General features: G+C 49.2%; 1 protein-coding gene across 9 annotated transcripts in view; it reads left to right on the plus strand.

Annotated features, from left to right (window-relative positions):
• The window catches only part of PBRM1 (polybromo 1), a 552,328-nt gene extending 542,353 nt beyond the window's left edge, over window positions 1-9,975 (plus strand). For all 9 annotated transcript variants that reach the window (XM_085624202.1, XM_085624197.1, XM_085624200.1 and 6 more), the window contains one exon: window positions 9,327-9,975. In XM_085624202.1, coding sequence (XP_085480328.1) covers window positions 9,327-9,499 — 173 coding nt within the window. In that variant the 3' untranslated portion in view covers window positions 9,500-9,975. The remainder of the gene's footprint in view (window positions 1-9,326) is intronic.
• The last annotated feature ends 5,356 nt before the right edge of the window (window positions 9,976-15,331 follow it).

Consider the following 15,331-nt stretch of genomic DNA (forward strand, 5'->3'; position numbering starts at 1 on the left):
AAAGGTTTTTTTTTTTTTTTAAACGCCCCGGGCTGTGGGGGGGCCATGAGCCCCCTTCGCATATATTCTCATGAAGCCCCGGGGGTGGCGGTCCCCGGGCCTTGGTGGAGGCCTTTGAGCCTACTGAACGGATTTACACCATTTAAAAACAAGCATTTGCAATGCAATAGGTCTCGCATTAGTAAAAGTTTGAGCTTTTGGCGTTGCAAATAATAATGCAACACCAATAGCTCAAATTTTTAGTAATGCGAGGCCTATTGTCAACAGACAGCTACACAAAAATAACGATGAACACAAAAATCACTCTCACTAGGAAGCAACAAGCTCCAGACTCCAATGCCAAACAATTGCTTAACCTCAGGGTGACGGGGTGCCAGGTCGAACATTCGCAAAATGTTTCAGTTACTCTCTCCATCTCGACGGCAGGATACAGTATTGTTGCATAATAACAAAATAATTAATCATAAATAATTTGTAAAACTTGTGCCGTGGTTGCGTTGAAAGGTGGGCCAGGCGTTCCTCCAGTGATTGCGGCCTTCAAATGCACAGGATGTCTTTTTAATTCAACTGCTGATTAATATATTTAAATTCAATTAAAGAAACGAAACAAAAAGCTGAATGCTGGCAGTACTGACCCAGCCTGAATCGCCCGGGGACGCGTGTAGGTTTCCAAGACATTTTTGTTCCATTTACTGCTGTGCTGTGAAAGGCGTTAACGAAGGGGTTGTGTGGTGCCCGAGGCGGATTCTTAGATCTTAATCATAAAAGCCTTGCGCACGCACACCCAGATTGACTTAGATAGAGTGGCACAGACATCCATGCCCATGCACTTTTAAAGAAATACACAAACCCGCACACTCAGCTAGAAGGGAATTCACACACAAAGGCGGCCAAAAAGATTACATTATGGACTTGGCCCATTTAGAGGTGCTGGCAATGGTAAAATCGACCGAAAATTATGTTTTTACTAAATGTAAATGCAGGTACGTAGCTTCAGATGGGCTGTTTGGGCGGGACACCCCCTTATGATTTCTCAGTCCGGTCATGCTGCGAATTGCCATGCCAGGGTGCAAGGCGAGCGATCAATGGGCAGGTACCGCCGCCATGGCACCTCATTTACGAAGAGTCAAGAGAACAGTTAATGCAATTTACAACCAGCTCTGATAATATGAAAAGACAAGCGTGACCAAGGCGGACCGCACTGAAAGCGGACCACGCTGAAAATAAAGATACACAATACCATCACAAAACACATGCCAGCAGGGGGAGGAGAGGCTGTCAGGCCGGGGGCACCCATGTCTGAACTGGGGTGGTGTGGTGAGCAAAATAACGATGGATTAAACCCAGATCTGTGACTGGGGGTGAGTGTTTTGCCATTGTGCAACATTCCGTCCATCATCTTGTGTGTTTTGCTGTTCACCCTATGTGGGAAGGGTATGCCCAGACGTGGGTCCCGTGCTCACTACGCCACTGGAGTCAAGCTATCCTGGCTGATGACGGCTGATAGCCAGAAACCGGTCCTAGGATGCTTGATTCCGGTCCAGGGAAGACATGGCTTGGCAGTTCGGGCTGGACTGTTCCCATGAGGCACAGGGTCAAGACTGATTTGCATATGGCCATGTCTGAACTGGGGTGGTGTGGTGAGCAAAATAACGATGGATTAAACCCAGATCTGTGACTGGGGGTGAGTGTTTTGCCATTGTGCAACATTCCGTCCATCATCTTGTGTGTTTTGCTGTTCACCCTATGTGGGAAGGGTATGCCCAGACGTGGGTCCCGTGCTCACTACGCCACTGGAGTCAAGCTATCCTGGCTGATGACGGCTGATAGCCAGAAACCGGTCCTAGGATGCTTGATTCCGGTCCAGGGAAGACATGGCTTGGCAGTTCGGGCTGGACTGTTCCCATGAGGCACAGGGTCAAGACTGATTTGCATATGACCATGTCTGAACTGGGGTGGTGTGGTGAGCAAAATAACGATGGATTAAACCCAGATCTGTGACTGGGGGTGAGTGTTTTGCCATTGTGCAACATTCCGTCCATCATCTTGTGTGTTTTGCTGTTCACCCTATGTGGGAAGGGTATGCCCAGACGTGGGTCCCGTGCTCACTACGCCACTGGAGTCAAGCTATCCTGGCTGATGACGGCTGATAGCCAGAAACCGGTCCTAGGATGCTTGATTCCGGTCCAGGGAAGACATGGCTTGGCAGTTCGGGCTGGACTGTTCCCATGAGGCACAGGGTCAAGACTGATTTGCATATGGCCATGTCTGAACTGGGGTGGTGTGGTGAGCAAAATAACGATGGATTAAACCCAGATCTGTGACTGGGGGTGAGTGTTTTGCCATTGTGCAACATTCCGTCCATCATCTTGTGTGTTTTGCTGTTCACCCTATGTGGGAAGGGTATGCCCAGACGTGGGTCCCGTGCTCACTACGCCACTGGAGTCAAGCTATCCTGGCTGATGACGGCTGATAGCCAGAAACCGGTCCTAGGATGCTTAATTCCGGTCCAGGGAAGACATGGCTTGGCAGTTCGGGCTGGACTGTTCCCATGAGGCACAGGGTCAAGACTGATTTGCATATGGCCATGTCTGAACTGGGGTGGTGTGGTGAGCAAAATAACGATGGATTAAACCCAGATCTGTGACTGGGGGTGAGTGTTTTGCCATTGTGCAACATTCCGTCCATCATCTTGTGTGTTTTGCTGTCCTTCTGTGACCCCCTGACCAAGGATAGGGGGTCAGGAACTGTCCACTCTGCCCCCTTTTCACGTTCTCCACCTTTTTTTTTCACCCCCTCAGACTGTGAGAGACAAAATGGCGGCCGACACTTCCTGGTTTCGACCGTTTCGAATGTTTACCGACATCTAACAACCAATCAGAATTGCGCTCGCGCACGGCAGGGTGCGCGCACCGTGCGCGCACGGCAGGGTGCGCGCACCGTGCGCGCACGGTGCGCGCGTATAGATATTGATATGCTTTTAAATGCTATTTTCTCAGGAAATACTGAACAGATTTACACCAGACCTGCAAAAGGCACTTCCTTGACCTTATGGCTACCTCTCTGCCAAATTTCACGTAATTCTGTTCAGCCGTTCGGGCTGTAGCTGCGACTAAAGGTCCTATTGAAAAATGCATGGGGAAAATGCGTTTTGGGACCCCCCCTTTTTCTCGGCCCTCGCTTGACGAATCACCCCGAGACTTTTAGGGTAGGAGCTGAGCGGAGCGCCCCATTAGTTTTGAAAATTTCGAGAGGATTTGTCAACCGGAGCCAAAGTTATTCAAAATAGAATTTTGAGACTTCCTATGGAAACTAGGTTGTAACTATAACTATCTACTGGCGACCGCCAGTAGATAAGATATATATATATATATATATATATATATATTAAACACAAAGGGGGCCTGCTGTAGAAAGAGCCCACACTGGGTTGATCTATAGCCCACAATTTTATTGGAGGGTGTCGCAGGGATAAAGCAATGCCTCACAGGAATGCAACTCAATCTTGCCGCCTGACGCGTTTCGTGTGGTCCACTTCTTCAGAGGCGCAGACTGGAGAGGTCAAGGCACAGCAATTTTTTGGCACTATTTGTGTATATCTTCATTTTTACATAGCAAAATGTGCTAATTACTGCTCTTTACTCTGATTCAAGCATGTTAATCTATGAAAGTCCAATACTGGAGTAAGAAAATAAGTTACTTACCTGTAACTGTAGTTCCCCTTTATTGAAATCTTTTATAGATTTGCGACCCACCCACCTTCCCTAGAAAGACTCATCTTTGTCTCTGTTACTTCTATTTGCACGCACTGCCCTTAATAAAATCTGAGGGACTAGAGCTTCTCTCTAGAAGGTTCTACAGGGTGGTGTGATCTCATTGATTGTTTTCTAAGTTTGGTCCTTTTTTGAAATAAGGACTTGGATATGTTAATGAATAATAAGGCGTTAGGCCTTTAAGTCCTATAGCTATTGTGATATTACTTTTTAAATATACCAGGACTCCCATCTCGACGACAGGGAATGATTCAAGCATGTGAATCTATGAATGATTCCAAATTCTTGAGAACTAAAGTTACAGGTAAAGTTAAAGGTAAGTAACTTATTTTCTTACCAGTAGGGCCTAGAAAGGATGGCGGCCCTGATCTTGAGTTATATATTGAAGAGCAGCTCAAACAGCATGGATATGGCCATGAGTAGATAGTCATAACTTATCTGGAGTAGGAAGGTCGCCTCCATTGATAATTCACTCCTACATATATTGATGATGTTCCCCGCATGGAAAGCTCTCCTCGGGCATGACTGAGGGACAAATGGGAGGTGTAGATTGAAGGAACTGAATTAAAAGGTATGGAGAAAGGTTAGAATATCCTCATAAGGTATCCAGTAACGCCAGACTGCAGAAGCTCAGTTCAACCACCGGCATAGAGCCTGCATCACCCAGGACAATTGACAGAATGAGTGGCGACCCCCTCCTGACAGATGCACTAGATGCGGACCGTAGCAGACTGGGTTCTGGTATATGATGTGGGACGGCCCTACACTCGGACACTACTGGCAGGCGATGGGGGCATCGGTAACAACATCAGGTGACTGGAAATGTTTTGACTCATCAGACACTTGCATACTAGTTCTTGCCCCCACCTTAATTAAGCAAGGATGGGAGCCAGCTCTGCAGACTTGGCATTGATGCTGGCCAAAAGGTTGATCACAAGGACACTGAAACCATGCACGGGAACCTTATTGGTGCAGTAGAAGGGAGCAGCATTCTGGGCACAGCGCGAGAGTCAGGCTTTGCATAGAGAGGAGGGGGAGCAGTCCCATTCTGGGCACAGCGTGAGAGTCAGGCTTTGCATAGAGAGGAGGGGGAGCAGTCCCATTCTGGGCACAGCGTGAGAGTCAGGCTTTGCATAGAGAGGAGGGGGAGCAGTCACATTCTGGGCACAGTGTGAGAGTCAGGCTTTGCATAGAGAGGAGGGGGAGCAGCATTCTGGGGACAGCGTGAGAGTCAGGCTTTGCATAGAGAGGAGGGGGAGCAGTCACATTCTGGGCACAGCGCGAGAGTCAGGCTTTGCATAGAGAGGAGGGGGAGCAGTCCCATTCTGGGCACAGCGCGAGAGTCAGGCTTTGCATAGAGAGGAGGGGGAGCAGTCACATTCTGGGCACAGCGCGAGAGTCAGGCTTTGCATAGAGAGGAGGGGGAGCAGTCCCATTCTGGGCACAGCACGAGAGTCAGGCTTTGCATAGAGAGGAGGGGGAGCAGTCCCATTCTGGGCACAGCACGAGAGTCAGGCTTTGCATAGAGAGGAGGGGGAGCAGTCCTATTCTGGGCACAGCGTGAGAGTCAGGCTTTGCATAAAGAGGAGAGGGAGCAGTCCCATTCTGGGCACAGGGTGAAAGTCAGGCTTTGCATAGAGAGGAGGGGGAGCAGTCACATTCTGGGCACAGCGCGAGAGTCAGGCTTTGCATAGAGAGGAGGGGGAGCAGTCCCATTCTGGGCACAGCACGAGAGTCAGGCTTTGCATAGAGAGGAGGGGGAGCAGTCACATTCTGGGCACAGCGTGAGAGTCAGGCTTTGCATAGAGAGGAGGGGGAGCAGTCACATTCTGGGCACAGCGTGAGTCAGGCTTTGCATAGAGAGGAGGGGGAGCAGTCACATTCTGGGCACAGCGCGAGAGTCAGGCTTTGCATAGAGAGGAGGGGGAGCAGTCACATTCTGGGCACAGTGCGAGAGTCAGGCTTTGCATAGAGAGGAGAGGGAGCAGTCCCATTCTGGGCACAGCGTGAGAGTCAGGCTTTGCATAGAGAGGAGGGGGAGCAGTCACATTCTGGGCACAGCGTGAGAGTCAGGCTTTGCATAGAGAGGAGGGGGAGCAGTCACATTCTGGGCACAGCGCGAGAGTCAGGCTTTGCATAGAGAGGAGGGGGAGCAGTCCCATTCTGGGCACAGCGCGAGAGTCAGGCTTTGCATAGAGAGGGGGGGGAGCAGTCACATTCTGGGCACAGCGCGAGAGTCAGGCTTTGCATAGAGAGGAGGGGGAGCAGTCCCATTCTGGGCACAGCGCGAGAGTCAGGCTTTGCATAGAGAGGAGGGGGAGCAGTCCCATTCTGGGCACAGCGCGAGAGTCAGGCTTTGCATAGAGAGGAGGGGGAGCAGTCCTATTCTGGGCACAGCGTGAGAGTCAGGCTTTGCATAAAGAGGAGAAGGAGCAGTCCCATTCTGGGCACAGGGTGAGAGTCAGGCTTTGCATAGAGAGGAGGAGGAGCAGTCACATTCTGGGCACAGTGCGAGAGTCAGGCTTTGCATAGAGAGGAGAGGGAGCAGTCCCATTCTGGGCACAGCGCGAGAGTCAGGCTTTGCATAGAGAGGAGGGGGAGCAGTCACATTCTGGGCACAGCGCGAGAGTCAGGCTTTGCATAGAGAGGAGGGAGAGCAGTCCCATTCTGGGCACAGCGTGAGAGTCAGGCTTTGCATAGAGAGGAGGGGGAGCAGTCACATTCTGGACACAGGGTGAGAGTCAGGCTTTGCATAGAGAGGAGGGGGAGCAGTCACATTCTGGGCACAGCGCGAGAGTCAGGCTTTGAAATGATGATGGAAAAAGTGTGATTTCCAGTTCACATTGGAGGGAAAGTGAAGAAATACACTCAATAGACAACTCTGGCTATATGGGTTAGCATGTCACACATATGTATAGGGCATATACATGATGCAGGTCATAAAGGAGGGCCCTGAGACGCATACTATTCCTTGATATTAGTACAAAGGAGTCAGCCAGAGTCATTCTGCGGGAAGCGTCCTTTAGAACGAAGCCCCAATCATGCTGTCTCTTCACAGCGATGGCATTAGAATAAATGCGTCTTCAGCACACATTCGTCCTGCGCGCTAGTTGTTACAACAACTTGGTGTTGGAATTAAAGTTCAACACCTTCCCTGCTGTTGTGCAGACTGGAGTTGGAATAGTAAGTTAAACTATTCCAAAATCCAGCACCCCCCTAAGGCAATTCATTGCAACAACTTGCGTGCAGAACAAATGCGTGCTAAAGATATGTTCGTTCTAATGATGGCGTCCCCAAGGCATGCGTGATGAACGCATGCAGAATCTCTCATGCATTCCCATTCTGCATCACTTCAGACCTAGGGCTCTTCCGATGGATAGCTAGGCGGCTGCTCAGACCTCAACTTCATCCGCTGATGAGTTTGTAACCAATGCTTTCCAGCCACATTCCTCTTCGTCAAAACCTGCTTTTCTTCTCATGCTTTATCCTAGTCCCACTGATTCACTGTCTGTATTCCAGGCATTCCTTGCTAAATACACTGATATTTTGCTAAAGCTTTTTCAAGGGTATATCCAGGGCCACCGACCACGTCCAGTCAAAGGTCCTTAGCGTTTGACTTCTTAAGTAGTGGCAGCTGTACATCTCCTTCATTCTAGATGTTTCCACGCAAGAGTGACCTTTGCCTGTTTCTTACTCAACATTAATATGACATCAGTTTGTTGAAAATTGCAAACAAGTATTGCAACGTTTGACTGCTGAAGAATCTGAGTGATGGTCAAACACTTCCTGTGTGTGCAGCAGTCAGCTCCTCATTGAGGTCAGGGTTTTACTTTAGTGTTTTATTACCTCAAAGCCCAGGAGAAGGAGCAGATTCACAGAAAAATGTAACGGTTCTGGCTGCAGGTGGAATGAGACTGGCCCTGCTCGCTTTCTACTGAAGGAGGCTGAGACTCCACGTTTCCTGTGCGAGCCCAGCATTACTGCTCATAAGTCTGCACTTGCTGGAGAGCGTTTACCCAAGTCTTGGCTGTGGTCATTGTTTGCCTGCAGCAGTGGGCGTACATGCCTGTAACTTTTGTTGACAACTGCCTGAGGGTTCTGCAGCCCACATGTTGTGCATGGCTGTCGTAAAGAGCAATTTGCGTGAACGACAGGGTTCTGAATCCAGTAATTCACTGCTTTAATGTAGCTCCAGTGGGTAACCGAACATGTAGGTCACAGCTGTTTCATCATAAATGAATTCCATGCTGCTCTGGCTGAGATCTCGAAGAGCCAGTCAGAGCACCGGAGAGCTTGAAGCACAGCTTGAGGAAGGGTGTGGGTGCAATGGCATACGCGTGGTGAGGGTGGGTGGCAAAAGGCCATGCTTTTTGGGGGGGGCACAGGAGAGGCCATGTTATGTATGGCTCCCCCATTACCCTCTGCCCTTGGTAGCAGTTAAAAGCAGGGGTAGAGGATTTTGGAGGGTGGGGTCTATTGACATCCTAGATTACTCAAGCTTCACTCTCGTAGTCCATTTGATGTCACTCAGAACCCCTCGGTGAAAAACATGCCCGTAATTCATTGCTACCCATCTATAATTCTGTGTGTGCTGTGCATTTTACCAATGGATTCAATCGCAATTCCAAAGCCGAAGTTAACTGCTCACCTTGAGCTAAACACATAAGAAGCATTATAGCCAAGGGGGCATCGTCTAGCCGCAGTCATCACGCTCCTCTTGGCTGAAATGCCTCCTATATTTTTGAAAGCTGCAGGATCACCACAGAAGGCTTCTCTTCAGTCACTCTCCCTCCTGAGACGCCCAGAAAATCTTCCCACATTGGGAGGTTTCCTTAAGCAAGACATGCAGAAATTGAAGAATGCACGGGTTCTAACGTGGTTCTTCAGGTGCGGTAATGTACAATAGAATTGTTTTCAAGAACAGCTGAGAATCTTCTTGACTGCCTTTTGTTTCAGAAAAAGCCTAATGCTTATTCCGATTTGATTGTACAATAGTCTTTAATTGGACCTGTTGGATACATTTGTGTTTGTTCTCTTGGCTTGTTTAGGATAAAAGGGTTTCATTTTCTCCTTGTGTTCATGCTGTTACAGTGAATATGCGACGTTACAACAAATGCGATACAACGCATTCCATTACAACACAGTCGTTACAACGACCGCATTGTTACATCGCATACCATTACAACGCAAGTCGTTACAGCAACTTACTGTAGGTGCTGAATGTTGGAATAGTATAATTTACTATTCCAACTCCAGTCTGTGCAACAGTAGTGAAGGTGTTGGATTTTAAACCCAACACCTTCTGCCCCATACAGCAACTCGTCGTAACGACTTGCGTTGTAATGGTTTGCGATGTAACAACGCGTGTAATGGAATGTGTTGTATCGCATTCATTGTAAATGATGTCTCCCGTTACAGTGGTTCTCAAAGAAACCCTGTGCTTCATGACTTTTTAAAATTTCCAACATTAAAAGTCGTTGGTTGTTTACCCTTGTGCATCCCTGTTAACATGGCTTGTGTAGATTGTGAAGTGTTATATGTGTTGTTTTTCAGCACGAAGGCGGGATCTTCATTTGACGAAAGAACAAGAGAGTCGCCTGCCATCCCATTGGCTGAAGAGCAAAGGCGCCCACACCACAATGGCCAATGCTCTGTGGCGGCTCCGTGATTTGATGCTCCGCGACACACTGAATATTCGCCAAGCGTATAACCTAGAAAATGTTTAAACCTTTGTGTTGCTTCGTTTCAACCCATCAAAAGTTTTGTGGCACAATACCTGTTTTTAGTGACTGGGATGACCATGAACAATATTTTGTACTGCATTTCTGTATATGGCAAGACTTTTTTTGATATAAGAACACTTAATAATATCTCATTTGCTTTTTTTTTTTAAGTGTCTGTCAAATATAGATTTTGTTTTGTAACTTCTTGTTTTTTTATTTGGAAGTCCTTTTGACATGTCTATTTATTTATAACTTTTACCCAGCGCAACCTCGTCGTTTTTTAACACATGCAAACATGAAAATGTATAAAAAAAATATGGAAATAGCGGAATGACGTGTAGCACTGGTTGCATTGGCGGCTTAGTTTCCGCAGAGGTAACCCTCGAACCCTGCCGTGCATTAGTCCGATGCCTCTGGTGCATGTTGCATAATGTGGATGTGAAACACGATCACCTTTGAATAAAAGGCTGTGGATTATTGTTGTGTGAATTGTTTCTTCCCAGATCATCCGGCGGCAGCACCGCGAGGTGCGTTCTCTGTGATTATGCACAGTTCCTCATGCACATAGCATAGCCCATGTAACCGGTGACAAAGCACACTGCGGTATACCAACGAGCGTCTGCATTATGGGTCTCTGCTTCTCTGGCTTGCAGCTGGTCTTCACTTCGTGGGATCTTGCCCAAAGGTGGGGGATGGCGTAAACAGAATCTTCTGTAGCTGGGATTTGAGAGGTTTTTGCACTGTGCTGCATATGTATATGTCCATTGTGCGCTTTAAACCCCCTTCTTTGCACATGTAGGTGCCTTTGTGTCCCCTCGGCCCCCCATCCCCCATCAACGGTGAGTTTTGGGACATGATTCTCTTGTGCTTTTAGTCTTTTTGTAGGTTTTCCTCGTTTTCTTTTTTTTCAGCTTAATTAAGTTGTGCCACAACTCTGTGACTGAAAGACACATACGATGAGACGATTGCGTAAGCTGACCCCCCTTACCCTCCTTGTCTCTTGTCTGGGAAACAGCCATCAAGTGCAGGTGTGCGAACATCTGCACAAGGGCTCTCCAGGCCACCTGGCTTGCAAGGGTGCACAGACAGCACCGCAGATGTTTGTTTTCATCATAAGAGCTCTGAGGAGAGTGTAGGATCTTTGCGGTCAGGTGCTTGCAGAGAGCACCCTTTCTACCAGTGCGAGGTACCCCCACCTCCAACATGTAAATCGCCCCAACATCCACCGCAAGTGACAATAGTGACTCCCTCACAAATGATAAAGAGCAGAGAAGTATAGAGCCAATAATGTCATAGTTTAGAACAGTACAGGATAAACCAATAATAATAATTCGAGATTTGTAAAGCACGACTTATCACCCTTAAGGGTATCCAGGCACTGCAGGCCATCGGGGAAATCAAGTCACAAGATGCTGAGCTGCCGTTGGTGCCGGAGATCGTACCGTGAGCTTGGCGCTCCGGCGTCAGCCGCTCTGGCTACTCCCCGCAATACCTGTTGTAGGTTTTCTTTTTGAAGAGTGTCTGTGGTTTCAGCAGTAAGGTGCTGGAGCTTCTAGAGCCGTGGTACTCAAAGTACGGCCCGCGGGCCACCAGCGGCCCGGCAGACCTTCCTAGGTGGTCCGTGGACTTTTTTCACGGCACCATAATTGTAGCTGGCTCACCGAGGCTCTCTGTAAACACAAAAGTGGGCTGCTGAAGCATGCGCGATAACCGGTTCCCTGCGCATGCTCCAGCGGCCCTTCTTTGTGTTTACCGAGGCCTTTGGTGACGTCGTATGCCTAGCACTGGCAGAAAGCAAAGACCCCTGTGAAGTCAGCTGTTGCACATTCACAGCTGACTTTTACGGGGCCTTCTGACAGCTTCTTGCTGCCTTTCTCAATGACATCGCCTCCCACAGCCTGTTCCTTTCCACACCATCTGCAGCCTTTGAGGACTGCAGCAGAGGGCCCCTGGTGGATCGGGCCAGCCTGTGCCTCTTCTCTCTGCCCCCAGACCAGCTTCTTTTCAAGCCCGATTGCCGCCGGCCTGCCTTCGTCCAGGTCTGTGATGGTCTGTTTTTTGGTTGTTTGTGGGCCCGTTTTACAGTGTGCTGGGCTACGTATAAGATACACTACCCCCACTATTATAAAAACGTATGGGTCCTAAAATAGACAATAGCTTTGAAATGTCAAACCCTCTGGTGCTATGGCTTGGGCAGAAGCCGGTTTGGAATTGGTCAAGAAGATGGAATTCTTCAGTGTGCTTACATAGTTGGACTTGTACACATTTTTCAAGAAGCTTCACCAGTATTGGAATCTTGGAGATGGGGCTGAAGTTATTTAGGGCACTGTGATCGCCTGTTGGTTTTTTTTAGGCTAGTCGTCACCTGCTCAGACTTTAAGCAATCAAGGATTGTGCCTTGAGGTAGAGACGTTTTAACGATGTTGGTCCAACGTGGTAGTATCGATACTTTGATCTCATTGAAGAAGTTGGGGGTAGCAGGTCATTGAAGTGGTTTGAGGGTTTCAAATCTGCTAGAATTTTGAGAATGGTGTTTTCCTTCAGGGCAGGGTTCTCCAAAGTCAGTCCTTGAGTGCCGGATCCATGCCAGATTAAGATAACTACATTTATCCAAATGGGGACAGGTTAAAAATCTGCCTTTGATGGAGAACCCTCCTCCAAAGTTTTGAAAGAGTTTCATGAGGTGTTATTTTTGAGGATGTGCACCGGTAGACATCGTGGCATAACAATTGTGGAGGGAGAAAGGCTGGATTGAGGTAAAAGAGGGTGATGCTCCATGCCATCTGCAACTCAGTTCTCATATTTTCTGTCTCCTCAAGGAAGGAGGAGGCTCATTCTTCGCAGTTCGGTAGTGGACTGGATCTCGCTGGGGAAGAGCTGGGTCCGTCATTTGATTGGAGTTTAACAAGCTCAACTTGTTTTTTAGGTCTCGGCTCGAAGGCTGCGCTTGCGCAGTCTCGGTCCGAGATTTAATGTTTTGGAGAAGAGGGGCTTGAACCTGCCCCTCTTCTCCATTGGCTGGCCTCTTGAATGCTGGCCAGCCACTGGAGAAGAGGTTTGTCTCTCCGAACAGGCCCCGTCCTTTTCGGATTCGGGGGCGTGTTTTTTGCTACTTTTCTCATTATCTCCTCCAGCCAATGGCAAGAGGAGAGAAAATAAAAACACGCCCCCGAATCTGAAACCGCCGCTGCGTTTCTCCGAGGCATTTCTGCTTCGCCTCGGAGAAAGGCAGTGGTGTGCTTGTTTAGCTACAAAGCTCTTCGTAGGTATAATGTTTTAGGCATGTATACCCCCACCCCATTTTAGCCTATCGGGTAACCAAGCCTCATTGTGAGCAAACGATGTATGCATGCTGTGTAAATCAACATAGTGAAGGGGCATCTATACCCCCACATACCTTTTTAGCCTATCGGGTAACCAAGCGTCATTGTGAGCAAACGATGCATGCATGCTGTGTAAATCAACATAGTGAAGGGGTTTTGTTAGAAGCCGACATTCTGTCCCCAGGGACACCAGAACAGGGGGAGCCCCTTTCCTGGATGGAGCAGGGAACTGGGACGAATATTGGGGGGCGTGCAATGGGTAATCGGGGCAGTGGTATGGACGGCTATACGAAGCTCTGACCATATAAACGGAACTGGCTGCCAGTTCTCACCAGGAAGACGTGCTTTCCCCTTTGAAAGTAAAGGGCAGTTGCAGCCGCTTCCCTTTACTGGGGTGAGAGGAAGGGAGCGCGTGTCTCACCCGGAGATTTGGGGCAGGCAGAAGTGTGTCCCCTGGGGGGACTGGGACAATAAGAGCAGTTTTTCACCTCAACGTGTTGCACACACGGGTGAGGGAATTGGACCCGCTTCTGTTTTTGGAGCGGGGCTGGACAGGCCGGAGCGCCCACCCCCCCATGTCCCGCACAGGTAGCTCGCCGCTTCTGCCCTGGGTGGCTGGAGGGTGAACGCCTAGCCGAGGGCTAGCATCCTAACAAAGCGTACAAAAGGGGGTGGTGATGGACGGAGCATCAGAACCAATCAAACACTCACACCCAGTCAACAGATCTGGGTTTGATCCATCACCATTCTTTAACCCACTCTGCCACCCCAGTTCAGACATGGCCATATGCAAATCAGTCTGACCCTGTGCCTCTTGGGAACAGTCCAGCCCGAACTGCCAAGCCATGCCTTCCCTGGACCGGAAACAAGCTTCCTAGGACCGGTTTCTGGCATTTCAGCTGTCTTCAGCCAGGCTTGCTTGAATCCAGTGGCAAAGTGAGCAAGGGACTCACGTCTGAGCATACCCTGCCAACTTATGGCGAACAAAGAGTACAAAAGGGGGTGGTGATGGACGGAGCATCAGAACCAATCAAACACTCACACCCAGTCAACAGATCTGGGTTTGATCCATCAAAATTCTTTAACCCACTCTGCCACCCCAGTTCAGACATGGCCATATGCAAATCAGTCTGACCCTGTGCCTCTTGGGAACAGTCCAGCCCGAACTGCCAAGCCATGCCTTCCCTGGACCGGAAACAAGCTTCCTAGGACCGGTTTCTGGCATTTCAGCTGTCTTCAGCCAGGCTTGCTTGAATCCAGTGGCAAAGTGAGCAAGGGACTCACGTCTGAGCATACCCTGCCAACTTATGGCGAACAAAGCGTACAAAAGGGGGTGGTGATGGACGGAGCATCAGAACCAATCAAACACTCACACCCAGTCAACAGATCTGGGTTTGATCCATCACCATTCTTTAACCCACTCTGCCACCCCAGTTCAGACATGGCCATATGCAAATCAGTCTGACCCTGTGCCTCTTGGGAACAGTCCAGCCCGAACTGCCAAGCCATGCCTTCCCTGGACCGGAAACAAGCTTCCTAGGACCGGTTTCTGGCATTTCAGCTGTCTTCAGCCAGGCTTGCTTGAATCCAGTGGCAAAGGGAGCAAGGGACTCACGTCTGAGCATACCCTGCCAACTTATGGCGAACAAAGCGTACAAAAGGGGGTGGTGATGGACGGAGCATCAGAACCAATCAAACACTCACACCCAGTCAACAGATCTGGGTTTGATCCATCACCATTCTTTAACCCACTCTGCCACCCCAGTTCAGACATGGCCATATGCAAATCAGTCTGACCCTGTGCCTCTTGGGAACAGTCCAGCCCGAATTGCCAAGCCATGCCTTCCCTGGACCGGAAACAAGCTTCCTAGGACCGGTTTCTGGCATTTCAGCTGTCTTCAGCCAGGCTTGCTTGAATCCAGTGGCAAAGTGAGCAAGGGACTCGCGTCTGAGCATACCCTGCCAACTTATGGCGAACAAAGCGTACAAAAGGGGGTGGTGATGGACGGAGCATCAGAACCAATCAAACACTCACACCCAGTCAACAGATCTGGGTTTGATCCATCACCATTCTTTAACCCACTCTGCCACCCCAGTTCAGACATGGCCATATGCAAATCAGTCTGACCCTGTGCCTCTTGGGAACAGTCCAGCCCGAACTGCCAAGCCATGCCTTCTGTAACGCCCTGAACGTCTCAGGATCGATTAACAGACACGATAATGAGAACGCAACCACTTGTGAAGGTTTAGTTATTTTAATGAAGGCAAAAATAATACAAGGAATAAACAAAGGTTATAGTCACTGGAATCCTCCAGGCTAAGTACGTTACCAGCCCACAGCACGGATGGTCCTAACCGTCCTCTGCATATACGCCGATCCCGGCGTATGCCAACAGAGGGCAGAAATGAAATGGCCGACAATGCCAATCGGTAGGCTGTGAGGGGCACGAAGAGTGTTGGGGAGAATCGAGGAGTCAGGGAAACACCCAGCCGGGGTCTCTACCTGAAGGGA

This window comes from Triturus cristatus, chromosome 9 (genome assembly GCF_964204655.1).
Source record: "Triturus cristatus chromosome 9, aTriCri1.1, whole genome shotgun sequence".
NCBI lineage: Eukaryota > Metazoa > Chordata > Amphibia > Caudata > Salamandridae > Triturus > Triturus cristatus.